Below are 20,009 nucleotides of genomic sequence, written 5' to 3'. Positions count from 1 at the left end.
GAGCATTCTTCTCCATAGTAGTTTCCTTTCCCAAGAGGGACTTTTGAGGGATCCTGTACTATCTGATGAGCTGAAGTTATTTTCCTACTTACTGTTATCTCTGCTGTGACAGTTTCTGACATTTGGCTAGTGTTTGCTTTAAATCTCAGAAGCATTTCTTTCCCACATACCTACATGGTGCATTTCACATGCAGGTAAAGGTGCAGCAGGGAGAAAGAACAGGGCTGTGTCTGACAGCATATCAAATAATTCCTGGAAGAATTTAGAACCCCATTTAGGCAAGATAGAAAGATCTTGGGATTAGAACTCCCCTATGATGAAGATAATGGCATAATCATTTGAATGAATAACTAATTTATGACAAGGCAAAATCTATCATCATATTAGTGTTTCTCTATGCTCTCCTGGTTGATATCCTGTATGTTCTACATCAGCACCATTGTTTGATTCTTTAGAACTGTTACATAGGTATCTTCCTCTCTATGTATTTTTATATGAACACTGATTGTTGATCTTCACACATAATCACCTGTCCTGTTCTCTGATGACACAATCAAAGAAAAAAAAAAATCAATAAAGGAGAAAAAGGAGTGAATGTTCACTAAACATATGGAAAAGGAAAGTAACGCTTTTTTTTGCCATTTACAGAGCACAAATAAAAATCAATGTTAGCAGTCCACAAGTTGAATGAAGTACAGTGACTCAGCATTTAACTTACACATAGGATTTATTATTTTCTGTCATACAGAAATCAACTAAGAACCTTCAGTTTGTAGCATGGAGAAGAAAGGTTTGGGAATATGCAACCATACAAATATTCTGGAAACAGAAGACCATGTTGACAAGGAGTAATTTCGAAATAGGATTACTTAGGCCCCAGCTCATTATCTAAGTCTGGAAAGCAAGCGGGTGGGAAACATGCAAGCATTCGGTGTGAGAGCTTAAGACCCTCCCCAAGACTGAGTGGTTAAAATATTCTAGGACCATAAGGCCATGGACTACAGGTAGTGACTCAAACGTTTCTTCATATGCATCCCATTATACATATATTAGATTGACCTTGGTTACTAGAACGTGATCATCCAGAAAGTAGAGATTGAAGGGGTTTTTTCTCTACAGATACAGGAGGCATATTGTTACAGGTAGGAAGTTTGACTTAGAAGTGGGTCTCATTCATGGATATTACCTCATTCTGTGAAGGTCACAAAAAGTTTTTACACTACCTACACTGAATCTGGCACGTACACAGGGTTTGTCCTATCTGTATTGATCTTAAGCATGCTGATATAACTCTACTGGCAGGATGTCATGCCACACTCAAAAGAGGGTTATTAAAAAAAAAGTGGAGAATGAAAATGATTTCATTAAACACAACTTAAGAAAATTGCAAAAGTTCCTACATAACGTTTGTGTAAGTGAGGATATTGTAGGTTTAAGTAAGTTGGTGAGATGAGTCTCAAAAGTGGCTTGTAGAGTTAAGGTCATGGGCCAAAATTTTTACTCCAATAACTAGTCCTTCTGTCCACACACTTAAATAAAGTGATCTTTATAAATGTGGATCTGATGCCACTCACACTAACTTCAGCAGGAGCTGAGAAAATGTAGTCACTGTCACTCGAGTGCATAAATACCAAGTATGATCACCTGGGTAATTGGGCTGAGCCCCAAATTTGTGCATGTGAACCTCTGTTCAGGTTCACCAGAATGTGCACTCTAATCCAGTTAACAGTCATCATCTGTAAGTATACAAACCCTATTTTGACCATCAGTGTCCTTGTTAAATGTATCTAGTTACTGAGTTATAGTCAGCCCCTCCAGATACCAAGGTTTCAGTTACTGAAGATGTGTATGCATATTTTACTGTGCAATTGCAAAAGAACTTTTGTTGCATGTAATGCAGAAAGTTAGATTTCTTAGGACTTTGATTTCTCTAACTGGACAGTCTTCTGAGCAATAAATTAAGGAGAACAGGGAAGCAACTTAATGGAATTCCATTATTAATTATTTCATACTCTAACTGCATCCAGATGGTTCATCAGGATTAGAACCTCATTAAGTTGAGTACCGTATAAAAAGACAAGTATGCACAGTGCCTGCCCCAGTGTCAGCTCCATTACCCTTTCTGAAAAGAGAATGTTAAACTGAAAGCCAATCAGCAAATGTGGCTGTGGGTTCACTTCTGTCTTTGCAGAACCGTGGCTTAAGGGAGTGTACAGTGCAGATTGCAAAGCAAAGTATGAAAGGAAGGCCAAATGCAAGAAATAAACAGGTATGTGTGCATGCCTGCTCTGCATAGCCTCTTCTGTTTTTAGTTACCAAATGTAAAAAAACCAAAGAAATTAGCAAACTCTGTATTTTTCCCCAGCTGATATCCAATTTTTAGATAAATCACTTTCCTCTGTTACAGGTTTAGTTTCCTTAAACACACAGTAGTTGTCAATAGGAAGAAGCTAGGTTTTAAATTAGCTAGAGAAGACATTTGAGCTGTAATTTTTTTGAAGTTGAACATAAAACCTTATTAAAAAAAAATACCGCATATGCTTTTGTTCAAGAGAGAAAGATGAAAATCAGTATGGATTTTCTGCAAGAGATGAAAGCTTCTAATTATATTGGATTTCAGATCTAAAAGCCCATTTCCAGAGAATCATCTGTTGTAATAAAGCTGCAATACTTCTCATTTTATCTTTTGTCCTCAGTTCCTGTGTAGTCCTGGCAAGAACGTCATCCATCAATGTACAAATGTTAAATTACCCCAGTCATGAAATATTAACAGAATGCATACAATTATGACTCCTAAATTGAAGTCTTTCTAACTGTAATTTGTCATACCTACAACTGTACAATGTTATTAGTAGAATAAAACTAGAAAACTACGAAATAGATATATTGGAAAAATAGCATTTCTAGTACATGCATTAATATAGACAAGCCCTGAACCTGATTCAGCTGAGGTCAACAAGAGGTTGTTTTTGACATTAGTGAAAGCAAAATAATGAATTCCTAGATGTCTTGGTTCTGAGCCACAGATGAATAACATAAGAGTGGTTCTTAATTCCTTCATGCAAAGGTTTAGGTTTTCTGGAGCAAAGTAGAACGAGCATGCTACTTATTATTTTCCAGATGGCAATAATATGTATTGAAATATGTATAAAATAGTCTCCTACAATCTGTACCTAGAACAGGTATGTGAATTTTTTTTTAACATATTCCCTGAAACAAACTGAGAGACAATGCTAGGGGAACACACCCTAGGCACAGTCTTTGTAAGCAACATGGGAAGTTCTCTTGCCCTAGTTCTTCCAAAATAATAATAAAATTTGCAAACTCAAAATTGAGTATGATTTTGAAATAATTTAAAACCCTAAAAGGTGTGGAATAAGATTATTAAACTTGTACAGTTCAGTCATGTATCATCCAGAACTTCAAATGTTGCAAGCTAGCCGTATTTCTTGTATTATTAATATTTTCCAATGACACCCAAAGTAGTTATTATAATGAGAATAGTTTAATCTCAAATATCTGTTTCCCATGAGCATTGTGTTTCTGCCTGCTGACTTTATCATCATTTATATGCTATGGACATTGATGAGGCCCTGACAACCTGATCTAACTTTGAAGTTACCCCTGCTTTTAGTAGGAGGTTGGACTACACACCTTTAGTCATTTCAAGACTGCATTTTCCTGTATTTCTATGATTTTTCTGCATTTTCCTGTAATTCTATGATTCTAGAAGTTTTTCTAAAGGAAAATCTTAGGAATTTATGAAGTGTCCTTTCCATTACCCCTACACCACAAAAGCAGATGTCTGGGGTTTTTTATGCACTTATCTGATCACTTGTAGTAGTCCAGACTGCCTGCTGATCTAATTTCATGCTTACTTATCTCTTCTGATCTTCACTGTATGTCTCAGCCTCCACACTTCTTCTGCTACACTATATAATGGCATAATCTCATCCATTGAAAAAGCAAACCAAAACATATTAACTGTTGTGCTTTTCTAACTGTTGTTTCTCTCTTAGTGGTTAGGCTCAGCTGTCTTCCTGCAGTTCTGTCAGGCTCTACACCAAACTGGTGTCTGTTGCCTTTGACTCTGCAGGCCAATCTCTCATTTTGACCACAGCCCCTAAGAACACCTTCCTAATCAACCTCAAAACTGGTATTTTATACTCATCTGCCTTGTGGGCTGTGTTCAGTGAAGCCAGTGGTACAGTTTTCCTTAAATCCTGTCATCCTCATTTGACTCCTATCTCCATCTTTTTATTTCCTTTGCTTCCCTAATTTCTTTTTTAAATAGATTATTTGGAAGAACCTTCCCATTCCTCAGTTTCATGTATGGTTCCAAGTGTCTGGCCTTCCCTTTTCTGTCTGCAATATGTCTGTTGGTGACTTATTCCACAAATACAATTTTAGCTATTATGTGTATGTAAAAACCCTGCAGAGCTGCTTCTCCAGTCCAGACTAGACTCTTAACTTTCCAAGTGAAAAAAAAAAGTAATTATGCCTACAGATACTACTTGGAGGTCTAGCCTTCTTTAAACTTAATACATTCCTACATGTAAAACATCCTTCCTTATTTTTCACTTTCATAATGTCATTTGAGGTAGGCCAAATGAAGTAGGGTCATTATCTTAGACTCTGATTGCCAAATCCTCTCCTCTAAATTTCACCAATACTTTACTAAATGTGGCGTTACTCTCTGTAGGATACAGACATGTTTGCCCATTCACAGAACAGTCTCAGGTAAGCTGTCACTGTCACCTGTTAACTGCAACATGGTGTCCTCAGGCTTTGACAAAGCAACTTCACTGCTCTTATTCAAAATACTACTGCAAGGGTAGCGCTCTGACTATGCCGTCTTTTTAGTTTCCTCACTGATGCCACTTTCACTGTTTCATCAGATGTATCTATCCTGTCTTTGCTTTAAAGGTCTTTCAGGACCTTGTAATCACTATTCACTTGGAGCCTATGACACTGGCTTTGATTGTTTCTCTATGACGTTTTCAAACCTTTATCCATTCTCTCATGTTTTGGAGAAGAGGCCAATACAGTGACAAAATCATTGTCAGGAGGTATGAGCAGGACTCCAAAGAACTCAAGTGACTGATACTATTAAACAAATAGCCACCTACACCTGACTTAAAGCTTGAACGTTCTCCTGAATGAGGTCAGACTCAAACAGTTCAGGCAGCACACAAGGCTGGTCAGGAATATCCATTCTTCCAGCTCCCTCGTTATCCAGCCTTCAAATCTCACCCTCCAGCTTCCCCTTCTCGTAATGCACACAGGAGAAAAAATGACTATTTAAACTGATGATGTGCTGAAACCATTGCTAATCAGCTAGACAAATATTGACACTCTCATTTTACTTTTCCATTCATGTGCATTTTTTTTTTTGTCTTTTGTCTTATCTTGGATTCTAACCACTCTGTGGGAAGTCTTTGTTTTTGTTCTTTGTTTGTACAATGTCTAGCCAGTGGGATGCTGGTCTGATTAAGGTTCACAGGCACTCTAGTAACGTGAATTAAAAACAATACCACTTTCTATTCCTGCTACTTCTACAGACACTGTTTGGCTGTGGGAAGCTGAATTCTATGGCTGCCTATGTACCAACTGAACAATACAATATCCTAATCAGTGGTCTGCTGCAAAACTGTTAAAGGAATTGCATCAACATTATTGGGGACTTGGAGAGAAGCTAGTTAATTTTGATACAAATGAAAAAGACAAAAACCCCAATTAAAAAAACCCTACATGTGATTGCATTTCATACAATAAACCTGAAATTTTGTGTCAATTTTCAGTGTCCCTTTATCAATTCAGTAAGAAGTTAAAAACATGGGCAAAGCGAAAAACAGACAAAAGGATCCCTTCTTTCACTTTCTGTCACTTCTCCTTTCCATCACTTCATCTTGTCTAACATGTGAATGTCCACTGTCAGAATATAATCAGGATTTTAAAGTTGATTAAACTTTTTGGTAAACAATTTTTACTTTAGTACAGACATTGAAAAACACAATTCCTTAGCCTGCTGTAAGAGCTTCTCCTGAGCATCATCTTTTACTATGGCTAGTACTATAATTCTTTATTTTATGCAAAAGATTATCACCTATTGATATACCTTGTAAACTTGGAAGGTGAAAAATAGGTTTTCTTGAGGATTTGCACCTTCTAAAGGCGGTTCTAGCTCGCTCAATATGAAGACTGGGTTAAATACAGAGTATTAGGTTTATAATATTTTGAATTATAATATCTTGGACTATTTATACTGCTGCTAAAAGAGAAGATGAAAGATTTTTATTATGAGACTGAACATCTTCCTTTCATGAGTTTAGAGTCCTCCACTGACATAAAAGAGAAAGGGAGGTTTTCCTTTTTTTCTCTTACCTTGGTATTAAAGAACAAGATAAAATTCTTCCTCCATTCATTTTGAGAATAAAACATTACTTTTACTTTTGTACCAGAAATCCAACAAAGTGGCTTGCTAGATATTTTGCCTCAAAAATCTTTATTATGTCAAATCCAAAGCTGTAACTTCTTTAATCATACACTAGGGCAAGTTCATATTTCCACAGAACTGAGTTTCTGACTATGAATAAAGAGAAATGAAGTTTGTCAAGAAAATTAAGGTGCACTGCTGGAATTGTGCAAAAACTTGCAAAACTGACCATGTTATCAGTGGTTACAGCCAGCTTAAGCTGTGTACTTATATAGTTTCAATCAAAATAGAATGTTAGTAGCCTTTTACTGCTATATGGCACCCACTTCTGAAGGCACTTCTGTTAATAACTAAGAGGAGGTAGAATACTTCCTTTTTAGATTTTAAGCTGTGTGAAAGACAAGCTCTACTGTTTCCATAATGCAGACATCTCAAGAGGGTCCAACCTTTGCAAGAAAAAAACCCTGTATGTTTCAGAAATTCTGACTTGGTAAGAATTACAGAAAGTTTCTCATTCCTTCCTCCCCTGTCAAATCAGAAAAGACAATAATCAGTCCTATCCACACCCAAAGAGCCAAAAGCAGCAGAATGATCTGTATATCCTATTTCACTCTGAGTCAAAAGAAAGGTTATGGTGACATTTAGTCTCAATTTATAAAAGCAATGCTAGAGATATTAATGAAGATGCAAGAATCCTATTACTGCTCCTAAAAATGTGGCATCTATGAAAACAAACAAAACCAAATTCCTGAGAATCTTGCTATGCCTCAGCATCAGGATGGTGCAAGTGTAATTATTTAATGGCTGAAGGTAATTCTAGTTAACATCAGACTTCAGATGTAACACTGACCACAACTTCAGATTCAGATGTACTTTTGGAGACATCAGACATGCTGTCTCTTAGAGCAGGAGCAACATTCTACCAATTCCTTTGAATTCATGCACTATGCCACTTAAAATATTTACTTAAATATGTGCATTTCCAAGAAAGAAACAGTGCTCTTCATACAGCACAGACCCTCTGAAGTCTTATATTTGAAGAAAAGGCAATTAAAAAAATTTATTGGAAACTTCTAAACAAAACAAACCAAAATACAAAAATTAAATCTGGAAGAAACAGATGAAACAAGCTGCTCATATTAATAAGGCCCAAGGCAGATTCAGATTGAAACATTTTCTTTGACTATTATTATGTTTTTCTGACATTTAAAGTAGTGTTGGCACACATCACCTTTTGACACAACCGTTCTGAATCTTTATTGTTGTAAAATGAAGTCACCATATAGAGGGGGGGTAAAAGGAGAGGAATAGCTCTACTAATTGTGCATTCATCTTTAAATTTTTGATCAATGAGAACATTAAATGTCAAAAAAAAAAGATAAAAGGGAGGATGGAAACCCAGATTTTTCTTTCATGTCATCTAGTTTTTCTAACAACTCTAGAAAATACATGCTCAAAGTTCATTTTTAGAAAAGACATACATTTAAGTCTTGAAAAATTATTGTACTTGTGATTAAATCTAGATTATAAGTTAACATATTTACCTCATTTTATCAGAAAGATTGCCTCAGTATCAAGAATTGTTCATTCTTGACTGATGCAGTATTTCATTACTGTATGGAAACAACTCATCAAAAATAGATTTGGGGAATGGGTTGGAGTTCAGTTGCAAAAAGCTGACACCTTAATGATGGGTCTCCAGTTCAAGAATTGTCCATTCCCCTTGAGGGGACGAACAGTCTTCAGATGAAAAGCTTGCCACTGTAATGCTTGCTGAGGAATCGTCAAGTGGAGACATGAGTTCAGTCCACCTACTGAATGTGTCAACTTGTGATGTACCCTGAGGATTTGAACCATCTCGTGCCAGAAACAGTGTCTGATTAATAAGACATTGTGCTAAGTTAAGGTCTTCAGGAACAGAGTTTTTGAAATCTATATTTGAGTCCTGCTCAGATAACAATTGCCTGAGTAGAGTCCAGTCCTGTTCTGCAAACTGTTGATCTTCAAAATCCATCTCTAGAACTGCTGTTTCTGAATCCATCCTCTGCTCAATTGCTTCTCCAACATCCATCTCATATATTGGAGAAAGGGTTTTTGGAGGCCGATGTTCATACATGCAGGTTTGTGCCATTGTGTCATAATCATCTATGTCTCCTGAAATAATTCACAATACTGTACAATGTAAAAATTGTAGATGATCCTCCCCTCAGGGCTGTGTAGAGCAAAATTTAATTCATTCAGGAAGGACAATCCAATCAGGTTAAAAAAGGGGGGATGGAGGGTTATACAAAATTGACAAAATTTGAGTCATTTATTTCCTATATAAAAAACAAAGTATGATTTATAAATTAAGTTAAAGCAGCAATCACCACTGGTAATTAACAATAACCTCCATAATTAAGTTTCTGATACAGAAAATGACAATGTAAATATACACTTAATGCACATGAAATTTCTCATTTACTACATAAATTAAATTTAGACCAGGAGGTGCATAGAGGGAATTAATAGAGAATAATTACTGAATGGTGACTTAAGCTATGTCAGCTTAGAAGAGAATTAAAACCAAAATTGTTTATCCACAGGCTTATTTCTACACTGCACATGCAAGGGCAGCTGCAGGCAAGGGCAAGCAAACTTAAAAAAAATAGTACAACTTTTAATGTCTTCTTGTTCTGTGGTCTGGCTGAACATAGATCATCATCAGTGTTTCATTACTCTCGAATACACAATAGTTGTAATCAACACTATTGTATATTTTTGATGGGATAAACAGACTGAATTGTTGATATAAAGAAGACAAAACACAAAACTAGACAAATATTCATCTAGCTACATGGAACAAGTTAGAACTTTTTTGTATATAAGCATCAGTTCTAAGTATAATCTCTCTTTTAGGAAATAAGCTTTTACTGGTAAAATTTAGAATTTTAGACATCTCATAAGCTTTAAAGCAGAGTTCAAACCTACTCCCACTGGTGTATATGGCAAATATTCAGTTATATTCAGTGGGAGAATGATTCAAATTTGTATATAATATATAAATAAATAAATAAATTACAACAATAATGCATATAGCTGTTCAGGTAAACAGTTCAGTGCGCTTTAGTTAAGGTTATTACTTTAGTTATTGCACATCCCATTCAGACATACTATATGTTGTCAAGCAGACAAAACAAATACTAAGATTCCATCAAAAGCTGATGCTGTCAATATTAGATTGGATCAAAAGTAACTGAAGTACAGACAACTGCATCCAATCTTTCTTTTAGCATTACATAAAATCTCTTTTCTTGTAGTCAAGTTTCTCATTGAACAGCAGGGTATTGACGGATATTTCAAACAGACAAGCATTTCTCTACCCAAGTGAAATACTTAAAAATATTTAAATATAGTTTCAGCCAAAATTACTTCAGGATTCAATCCCAGACAAATTGCCAAAGCTTTCCCTATTAATTTGGTTTTGAATGACTGAATGTTTCTATTTCTGTACATTACCTGGAAGTAAATCAGTATTAGCGCATTCAGTAGCTGCTGGTTGACTGTCTCTCACTTGACTTTCCTGAGTCAGCATCTGATTCTTACTGGCTTCTACAGGTTTTGCAGAGCTGCTCTTTTGCACATCAGAATTATTTTCTCTCTGTTGAAGATCCAGATGACATGGCCTTTCTTGAGATTTTGTGTCATTGTCTAAGTACTTATTGCACTGGTGAAATTCACTATCCACCTCATTCTTCATAGTTACTTGCTGTTTTTCTCCTGGATGTGGACTACCTGCTGAATATACTTTCTCTGGACAATTTTGTTCAGTCATTGAAGCACCTTGATTCTCCTTTCCTGGGATTTCAGTACCGTGAAGATGGAGGAGAGAACTTCCACTTTTATCTGATCTGTTGTCTCTATCCTTGTGCTGTTTGCCATCCAGGAATCCATCTTCAGTTTCTAATGAGTATCTTGAATAAAATGTCTTTCCATGGTGCTCTTGAGAAACACTGTCAAATACTTCTGACGGAGTAAGAGAATCTACTGAGTGCTGACGTGAAGTGTGAGTTTCCACTTTATCATCAGCTCCCAGTTCTTCACATTCATCTACTGAAAGTAAAACAGATCGTTTGAAATTTTTAGTTTTAGAAAACTCCTGACTTGCAGTATCATTTTCTGTTGCATCCTCAAAAGCTAAATTATCAATTCCGTGGAACTGTTGAGTAGGAGCATTTGATGGTGGAAAGTTTTCTGCAACGTTCTCTGCTTCAGATCTGTCATCTTCTGTTTCATCGGCAGAAGAAGAAACTTGGTCTGCTTCCTGAGTAAACTGTGCATTACCAAAAGCAGAACTTTTGCTTTCTCTAGTATTGATCCGTGAACTCTCTTGATGGGACCAAATTTCAGGTCTTTTTCTTGGTATTTCATCATCACTTGTTGAATTAACACGGAAGAGATCAGAACCCTCTTTTTTCATTTTCACTTCTATTCTTAGACTGCTATCATAAATTTTTAACTCCTCAGGTGTGCTTGTGTCACTGCTGCTTCTTCCAAGAAAATCATGACATAACATAGTACTGCATTTAGAAATCCCTCTTTCATTGGATCCCTCATCATCCTGAGAGCCTCCGGCATCATAATCTTCTGATCTTGGTTTTATATCATCAGAGGATGTGGTTGCACTGCCAGTATCTGATTCAGGACTCTCTTTTGGATCTACGGCACCAGTACTCCAATGGTCCACAAAGGGAATTTCTGCATTTTCATGGTTTTCTGGCATTTCCATAGGCTCTACAAGCTCTGTGTAATTAGGTGAATATTTTTCTGTTATTTGTTCTGTGGAACATTCTGAAACATCATCTAAGTCTGTTGTAACTGATTTATATTCAGTCAAGGCTGAGGTATCACACAGTTCATCAACTGTAAGAAATCCCTCCACATGGATCTGAGGAGATGATGTCTCATCCTCTTTATTGGTTACTTGGGAAAAGTTTGACAAAGCGTTTTTGCCATAATTAAGACCTGTTTCAGAGTTTATTGTATCACTCTGTTCATTACAGACTTTTGCTGCTTTTGAATCTTTCACCAGTTCTCCTAAAACAATAGTCTTCTGATTTGTTTCCTTGGAAAAGTCTGAATTTCCATCATTGGAAGACTGTGCATGACAGTGAAATTCAGCTGTATTATCATCTTTCTCTGGATCTTCAGTCTTTCTAATTCCAGTCCGATCTCCACAGATTTGTCTTTTTTCCATGTCATTTTGTAGTGAAATATTCAGTTTAGTTTCTTCTGCAGTTAGAGGAGAAGAAGATTGGGATTGTATTTTGTATTGCACATTTTCAGAAGAATCTGGTAATTTTTGTTTATTGGATTGACAGGACTCCAGCAATTTATTGTCAGTGATACTTTCCATGGCAGGTTTTAAAGATTCATTTGCAGAATAGCATTCATTACTGTCATGAAGCTGACCTGCCACAGCATCAGCCATGTTTTTCTCAAGTTTCTGTCCTGAACCTCTGTGTTCAGAGGTGTGCACATTCTTCTGGACAACAGGAGAATCACTCCTTGAATGCTTTTGGGCGGAGGACTGAGATTTTAGTACAGCTGTTTTCTGTTTTGGGTCTTTACTGTTTGTGATCTCAGCATTCTTTGATGGAGCCAGAGTCTTAGGTGTTATTTTTGCAGTGGCTTTTGTTACAGGTGTTTGTGATTGTTTAATACTCTTCTTCTTAGCTGAAGGATGTTTTTCTGGGAGTGTTGTCTGAACCAGGTGTTGTAACACATTTTTTTCTTCATTATGTTTTGGAGAAATTCCTGATTTCAGTGAATTGGGTGATTCCCCCTGAGGTCCTAACAAACAGTAAAAAAGACTATAAAGGTTGTATATGCCAGTCACAGTATATTCACCAGTTTTAATGTTAGTGTTTGTTTATGTTAAGAAACAAGTTACTCAACTTTTTATGTAACTAAGGGATTTAGGGCATGTTAAAGAATTAAGATTTGAAATAACAAATAGTAAATAAAAATACCATCTTGGCACCTTTAAAGCAGTTCACAGAATATACATACAGGAATTACTTCAGCCTGTAACTGAGGTGGTCATCCCTGGAGTAAAAAGCAGCAGCTCTCTAATAATGCATACAAACACTACACAGCAGCTTAGCACAGGAAGTGATGAGTACTGTATTCAATTTATATTGTAGAGGAAATGAACAGAGGCAGAAAATAATTACATTAGTTGTAATGTGATTAGAATACCAGAATTAATGTCCCTGCTCAGTCAGAAATACTGCAAGATCTTTAATGACCACAAATTGACAGAACCTGTGTTTTCTACATCACAGTACATTTAAGATAATATAACTTGAATAGTGGAGCTCCATCCTTAACACTTTGTATCCTTCTAAAGCAGTGTTTCATCTCTGTGTCCTACAGTGTCATTTCCTACACCTGCTATCAGTAGCTGTTGAAATCGAGTATTTGTTTGGGGGCCAGTATCAGTAGCGCTGCTGCTAGGGGGGAAACAGGAAAACACCAAAATAGGGAGGCATAAAGCAGTCTGCAGTCCAGATCTTTGTTGCCTATTACAAATGCTCGACCTACAGAATTTCTGTTGAGCTCAGTCATGGTTCCAAATGCAGAAGTGCAGGGGATCAGCAAATGGAAGACTCTGCAATGCAGATTAAACAAGCAGAAGAAAACACCAACTGGCAGTGAAGACCATCTTTTAAGTATTTTGAAGTTGACACATTCATTTGCATTTTACAGTTTAGCATTGTCACCAAAAGTGAAATATGGAAAAAACCCAGAATTCTTCAGAGGACTTTTCCAAATACTTGTGCTAAAAACCAAACAAACCTCAAAGCTTTGCATAATAGTGGCAGATCATTTAACTGCTGTATGAAACTTTACCTTGGTTCTTGGGAGAATTGGTAGGTGTGTTTTGAGTCTTTTGCTGTGCTGCAGAATTGGTACTCACATTCCCTTTTTTCTTTAGAACAGCTTGTACATTTTGCTCATTACACCCTTTTCCTGTTGGTTTTTTTGACAGACTGCAAAGAAATTATTATATCCATTATTTCCAGGCTTAGGTCTGGCAATGTTTAATTATATTTAAACAAGCAATATATGTGTTTTAATGTGCCCACATACATAAACATTGAAAATGCAATATAAAAAGTAAACTTTTTGAAAATAAAAATGAAATGCATATCTATATTTTTAATTTATATATAAACATGTATATATAATGACCCATTTCACAATTTCACGGCGCTTCAGCTGTCTCCTGTCCAGTAGTTTAAACTAAACTATTCCAGAAATGGTAATTTTACAACACCTTGTGTAGTCATTAACTGTTCCAGTATGCAGAATTCTGAATCACCTATAACAATTTAAAAATTATTAGCATGCAACAGTCCAACACAAAAGCCAAACCAATTTTATCTTTACAGCAATGTTGCCAATAGCTAACTCAAATTGTTTTGCCAATAACATCCTACAGTCAACCGTTCTTAGATTAAAAAGAACATCTAATGGTAGGTTTAATAGTTCACCTGAAACCTTTCTTCCCAAACTCATCCACTCATGCACACATATATAAACATACCTGCTTGTTGTGACATTAGCCTCAAGCTCAGTCTTCTTTTTTTTGGTGGTGACTCCATTTGATACCTTCACAGATGCCTTTATTTTCACTACTGTAAAGTAAATTCAGAGTTAATTACAGGGGGAAATGCATTGCATATAAGTACTGAAAAAAATCTAAAATATGAAGACCAGTTATTGAGAAGACCATACATGCTAAACTTGTAAAATATTTACTGTTTTAGATGGCTATTAATTGACCATAAAGTCAGTTAATACTCATTTACAGGGGAAGAAGGTAACTCTTATCAATTTATAGATTTTCTTAAAGCTTTCCTGGCTGGTTTTCAGTGTATGACCAGCCTGAGACTAATCAGAAGAGGACTCTGAAGAAAGAATTGTAAAAAATTACCAGTCTGTTTTTTCCCTTCCTCTACCAATTTATCCTCTTTGGGTTCCTCTGTCTGTTCACCTGCAGTCTGGATATCCATGTTTGAATTTGCTGACTTGCTGGAAGTTGCTGCTATAGTCACCAAGGAGGGAGATTCCTTCCCTGTGGTTTTTTTCAATGGCTTTGTTTTGTTCTGCATGCTTGAGGTTACTGTCAGCACTTTAGGTCTGGCACCTGCAATTTTTCCCTCAGGATTCTTTAGTCCTTTGCTACTTCCTGAATTTTTTTGTCCACTTGCAGATGATGTCTTTTCTGTATCTTGCTTGGTAAGCATGCTTTCAGCCTTCACATTTCCATTATTTTCTATTTTTGTCTTTATAACAGCTCTAGCCTTTGGCGAAGCAGCTTTTTCCCCAGGTTTAGAATCCTTAGTAATCTTGGAAACTAATTTTTTACCATCCTTCCCCTTTACATCCTCATGCTTTGAAGTCTTATTAACAGTAGTTCTATTGGTGGATGCATGTCCAGATGCTCCTAATCCATCAGATTTCATTTTATCTTGATTAGTGGAAGAATCTCCCCTGCAATCTTTCTTGCCGTGTTCTGCCCAGGAAGTATTCCTTATACAAACAGATGCAGTAGTATTTTTATTTAGCTAGGAAAAAAAAATAGCATCAGAAAAAAACCCAAACAAAACATTTGTAACACCAAACTATCCATAATCTGTAATTTCTGAAACACATCTACTTTTAAAGTAGTACATGAATCTAAAGCAACAAGATTCAACATAGAAATAAAGGTATATATATATATATACACACACACACATTTAAGCTCAGTTTGCTGGCTTTCAAGAATATTAAAGTACTGCTCTGTGTAGAGGAGACAGAAATATCTAAGCTGAGTTTCACTTTTACTTTGAACAAATTACTCTGTAATATTTATTTATATTATTAGTGTCTGCTGAAGTAAAAAAAAATTTGAGTTATATATGCATATTTTCCAAAAAGGAATAAAGACTACGCATTATTACAAACATAAAGCCAAAAACTATTTTACAATACATGTGATGTTTTTAACTACTACCAACAGCATATCCACAGAGAAATGACAGTATCGATACTCTCAGGTAAAGAGGAACTCAAATATGGAGAATTAAGTGCATGAAAGGGAATCTTTGTGATACTAGTGTCATTGCAATGTATGCAAGACTGTCAAATCATGTGAAACCCATACTGGTTTTTTACCAATTAATAATGTAGTTTTCAGTGTGAGTTTCAATAGAAGAGTTGTTGAATGCACTAAAAAATATTTTTCAGAGCAGGGAGTGTAACAGACTCAGTGTTGTGGTGGCTTGTAATAATAGCAGAGATTCATTAGCTCAGTGGCAAACCATTTGCTCTGGGAAACAGATGAGTTTCATTATGTAGCAAGACAGGAATGTGAGATTCTGAACACAAATTCCTGCCTTTTATTTGCGCTTATTGGTTTGAAAATGTCACACAACACAGTCTGAGTCCTAAGATGTGTCCAGTAATGAACATTACTGATTATGCAGAAACAGTTTACAAGAAAATACAGATTTTTCAAAACCGAGGTCCATTAAGCAATATGGAAAATTAGTATTAATTTAAAACAAATAATGAAAATAGTTTTGTTTGCAGTTATTTGAATGTTTTTAATGTTTGGATATAAACGTTTACCTGAGAACTGGTGAATACAGGTTTTTTGCCAAGTCTTCGGTCATCACCCTTGTCAAATGCAGCTGTAAAAGGAACAAGCAGTTTCTTTACTATTTGGCAGGAAAAAAGGGGGACAGAAATCCAGCCAGCCTACTCAGTTAACATCATGTGAAATCAGAAAGCACTTCTTTGGGTCCTGTCATTATTCTAGAAAGGCTAATTTTGGTGACATAGCAAATGTTAAGTGGAAATACATGGTTTTATGTTTGGAACAAAAAATGTGGGATCTGTAATGACATCACATGGCCATAAGCAAGTTACTTAACTCTTCTGTTTCCCCATGTCCATAATAAGACTTTTGTTTATCCAAGCTCAATTCATTTAAAGCTAGCAGTGCACTGAGACCTTTGAAAGTGTACAAAATTTACAAAAAGATACCTTCAAATTTAGAGTATTAATGACTTTTAACTGTATTGTTAATTATAAGATATTTATTTATACTATATAAAGAAAAGATTAATTACATTAAAGTAAATGAAATTAGTTTTCAAAACTGACAAAGCCAAAATACCTAAATGTACACACTAAGGTCATAGTGCCTCTTTGGATAGCATGCAGCGTAATGTCATGAGAATTATCCCTGTGATTGTCATGTGGAGTTTTCAGGCAGCGAATGCCTTTTTTTTATCTGAGGTACTCTGGGAGGAAAGCAGTTTTCAACAAAGCTTTTAAATCAGTTGCACTTGTAGAATACAAAAAGGATATTTATAGACACTGTACAGACCCAGAATCGATAGGTTTCATTTATGTCTGTATTCATATTTCAGCTGAAGAAAAGGTTTTGCAAAAAATATATTAAAAATTTAGTCATTCAGTGCCTCATGTTCTGATGTGCTATACATGGAAACATTTTTTGTATGTATAATACAGAAATTCTGGTGAATTCTTACTAAAGATACTAAAAATAATTTTTATTTAGGTCTCTAAAAATCACACAAAAGGTATGCTGAAAATGGCACCCCAGGGATCTAATCCTTTTTCTAGCAGTGACTCTGCACATTAATACATACCAATATATTAAGACAAAATCCATATAAACTTGTGCCTAAGAAAACATAAGACAGGTTGTAAATGAAAGAATCACAATATCATCTCTCTTATTTTGGCATTTTTCCTCCTCTGTTACAGCTTTCTAAATCTATATAGGCTAAATTTCCAGGAGAAAAGCCACCACCGGAAATCTTTAAGATGAAAGTTGACCTAAGTTATCCTAGACATTTTTCACCTGAGGATTAAAATTTGTCTACCAATATTGTACAATCGCTTTGCCTGTAATTAAACCAGATAATTCATGCAAACATTTCAGCCTTTTCATATATAAAATGTATGCAACTTCAGTTAGAATTTAACCTAAAAGAAAACAAAACAATTTTTGGCAAGATGGAGTTTGGACCACTAAGACACACCTTGATTTTAAATATTTTTTTCTATTGAAAGCACTAGTGTAAAGTAGCTAAAACATCATTCACAATATATACATGATCATCTTAAAAGTAAACCACCCCAAATCAGAACAACCCACCCTTTTTTCTAAAGCTGACTCCTCTGCTCCTGAAGGATTTTATAATCAAGAAAGAAATCCTAATCCTGTTTTACAGAGTAGTATGAGATATTATTTGACTACATCCCTAAATCATGCTTAGAAAGACTGTCACTGCATCTTTCAGCATGTAAATGTAGAATAAAATTTTCATCTACCTCTAGGAATAAACATTTTTATAACTATTATATCCTAGCTACTATTTTCTTTATCAAAAGGGACATAAAAATGTTTATTTCTCCTTTGAATCAAAAGTGATTTGAATTCAGAGAAGTATGTAACATTCTTTTTTTTTACAACACTGTACTGTCAAAGCTAATATTAAACCATAACCCGAACTCCATCATCAGTTCCACATCCTCAGAATACTCGTGCACTTCAAAACAAAGGAGCGTTCAGAACAAAAACTCCTTTTTGTTGGAAGTGCTGTCTGTTAAAATGTTGAGAGCACCATGCAGCTCCTTAGGGGCTCTCTGCAGCAGCACACACAAGATCACAATGCCAATCAACCGAGGAGCCCAGCTATCTGCATTTGTTCCCAGTGCACAGGATGAGCATTATGCAAGAGATGAGCAATATTTATACATCATGGAGAAAAAGATAAAGGACAGAAACGGAATTCATAGAATGGATAATCTGCTTTGTGCAAATTTAATTCATCCACAGCTCTTATCTCCTTAAAAATGAGGCAGATAAGGTTTTTAATCCTACTGCAGTGTTTTCATTAATTTAGAGTAGCTGTAAATAAGAATAGAATCCATCTACATGATGGGGAGGGTGGGAGGTTTCTATCATACATACTCCTAAAAAGAAAAGCAGGGCAGACTCTTCACAGAAAATTACTTACTGATTCCCATGTTTGAAACTAGCTAAGCATGCCATCATGCTTCTATTCTAAAACACCACTTCAAAACGCAAAGCAGCACAAATTTTAATTGAATTTGTATCAGGCTCCACAATTCCATCTGCATTGTATCTACTAAACAGATTGCTAAAAAATTCTAATGCCATTTGATGCCAGACATACCTGCTTGTATTTTCTGTTGATGGTCTGGCCTCATCAGCTTCCAGCCTTCTGTGTGACGAACAGCATAAAAAGACTGAACCAGGAAGACCCAGAGCTTATCACGCAGCGCCTGGATCTTGCACGTAAAACCCTGTGTTCAAGTAACAAATCAGCAGCTGGCGAGGGGCATATTGTCATAGCAACCAGTCATTATTCCTTTCAGAATCTACTTACTCCCTAAGCTAGATCAATGATGTCATCACTTATATTTTATAACGGTCTGGTAGATGGAGATGCTGTTTTTGAAGGATTATTGCCCACCACAGTGATTTTTTTCTGTACTTTAAAACCTACAAATTACAGCACTAGTAAGCACTACATTGCTCTCATTGCTCTTTTTTTCTTTTCTTTTTTTTTTTTTTTTAAATGAACCCCATAATAGCTCTTCACTGTCAGCTGTGTCACAACAAGGTCAAATACTCCAGGGAAAAATAATGTATTTGATTAAATTTTCATTGCTTTGACCAAGTAGATCTACAATAGCACCAGACTGCAGTAATTAATTTTTCATTTTTTTTTTTACTCTTTGTCATACTATTGATGAATTATTCCCAGAATTACAGTCAACCACAGCTTAAATGTCATTATTTAGATGTGTGAATATACACGGTATGTTACACACATGGAGCCTGACATCTCCACCCCATCCAAAAAACACACATGGGATTAAATGTCAGTCCTTGCTTTAGAGGACAGTCTTAAACAAAAGCAAATGTACCTGTGACCTTCACAAAAAGGGGGGCAAATATTTAGGGAGAATGAGAATAAGCTCTCTTCCCCTGTAAGTTTGAGGTAATGCAGCATTTTGGTAAGTTTTTTTCTTACCACAAATTAAAATTGATAGTAAAGATCAATGGGGCAGTGCTGCCCATAGGACTTATATTTTCGGTAATACACAGGAATTTTTTGATTGCCAGGATGGGGTTTCTCTTTAAAGTAAACAAATGTCTACATTATCTGTACTTCCAAAAGGATCTTGGATTTATGCAGATGCTTTTCTGTATGACCCCAGTTGCATGACTGAGCCATCTGAGTTCACACCGTATCATCTGATTTGAACCATGACATGAAACAATACTAGAATAGTTTTTCTACAAACACTGCACACTGAAGAACCTACCATCTCCTTCACATTTGCAGAGTCCAACAACATATCCATTGCTACAAGAAGAGAGCAGCTATTTTCATTATTAATGCTTTTTTCAATTGCACTGAAAATTAGTTCTAGAAGGTCAGGTTTGCTGCTCATTGCCTGTGCCTGAGGA

At 35.8% G+C, this 20,009-nt stretch overlaps 1 protein-coding gene across 2 annotated transcripts in view; it reads right to left on the bottom strand.

Annotated features, from left to right (window-relative positions):
• Positions 1–708: 708 nt before the first annotated feature.
• Positions 709–20,009, bottom strand: part of BTBD8 (BTB domain containing 8) — a 42,927-nt gene continuing 23,626 nt past the window's right edge. Inside the window, exons 11-18 of one of the 2 annotated variants that reach the window (XM_039555829.1) lie at positions 19,865–20,002; positions 18,706–18,835; positions 16,100–16,161; positions 14,478–15,051; positions 14,028–14,118; positions 13,331–13,470; positions 9,935–12,268; positions 709–8,590 (exon numbers count right to left, since the gene is read on the bottom strand). In XM_039555829.1, the coding sequence (XP_039411763.1) occupies positions 8,121–8,590; positions 9,935–12,268; positions 13,331–13,470; positions 14,028–14,118; positions 14,478–15,051; positions 16,100–16,161; positions 18,706–18,835; positions 19,865–20,002 (3,939 nt within the window). In that variant the 3' untranslated portion in view covers positions 709–8,120. Of the gene's footprint in view, positions 8,591–9,934; positions 12,269–13,330; positions 13,471–14,027; positions 14,119–14,417; positions 15,052–16,099; positions 16,162–18,705; positions 18,836–19,864; positions 20,003–20,009 lie in introns of both variants that reach the window. The other variant, XM_039555828.1, reaches the window with a different exon arrangement.

The sequence above is a fragment of the Corvus cornix genome, chromosome 8 (assembly GCF_000738735.6).
Source record: "Corvus cornix cornix isolate S_Up_H32 chromosome 8, ASM73873v5, whole genome shotgun sequence".
Taxonomy (NCBI): domain Eukaryota; kingdom Metazoa; phylum Chordata; class Aves; order Passeriformes; family Corvidae; genus Corvus; species Corvus cornix.
Note: the sequence above shows the minus strand (reverse complement) of the source record. Positions and strands in the feature narration are given on the sequence as shown.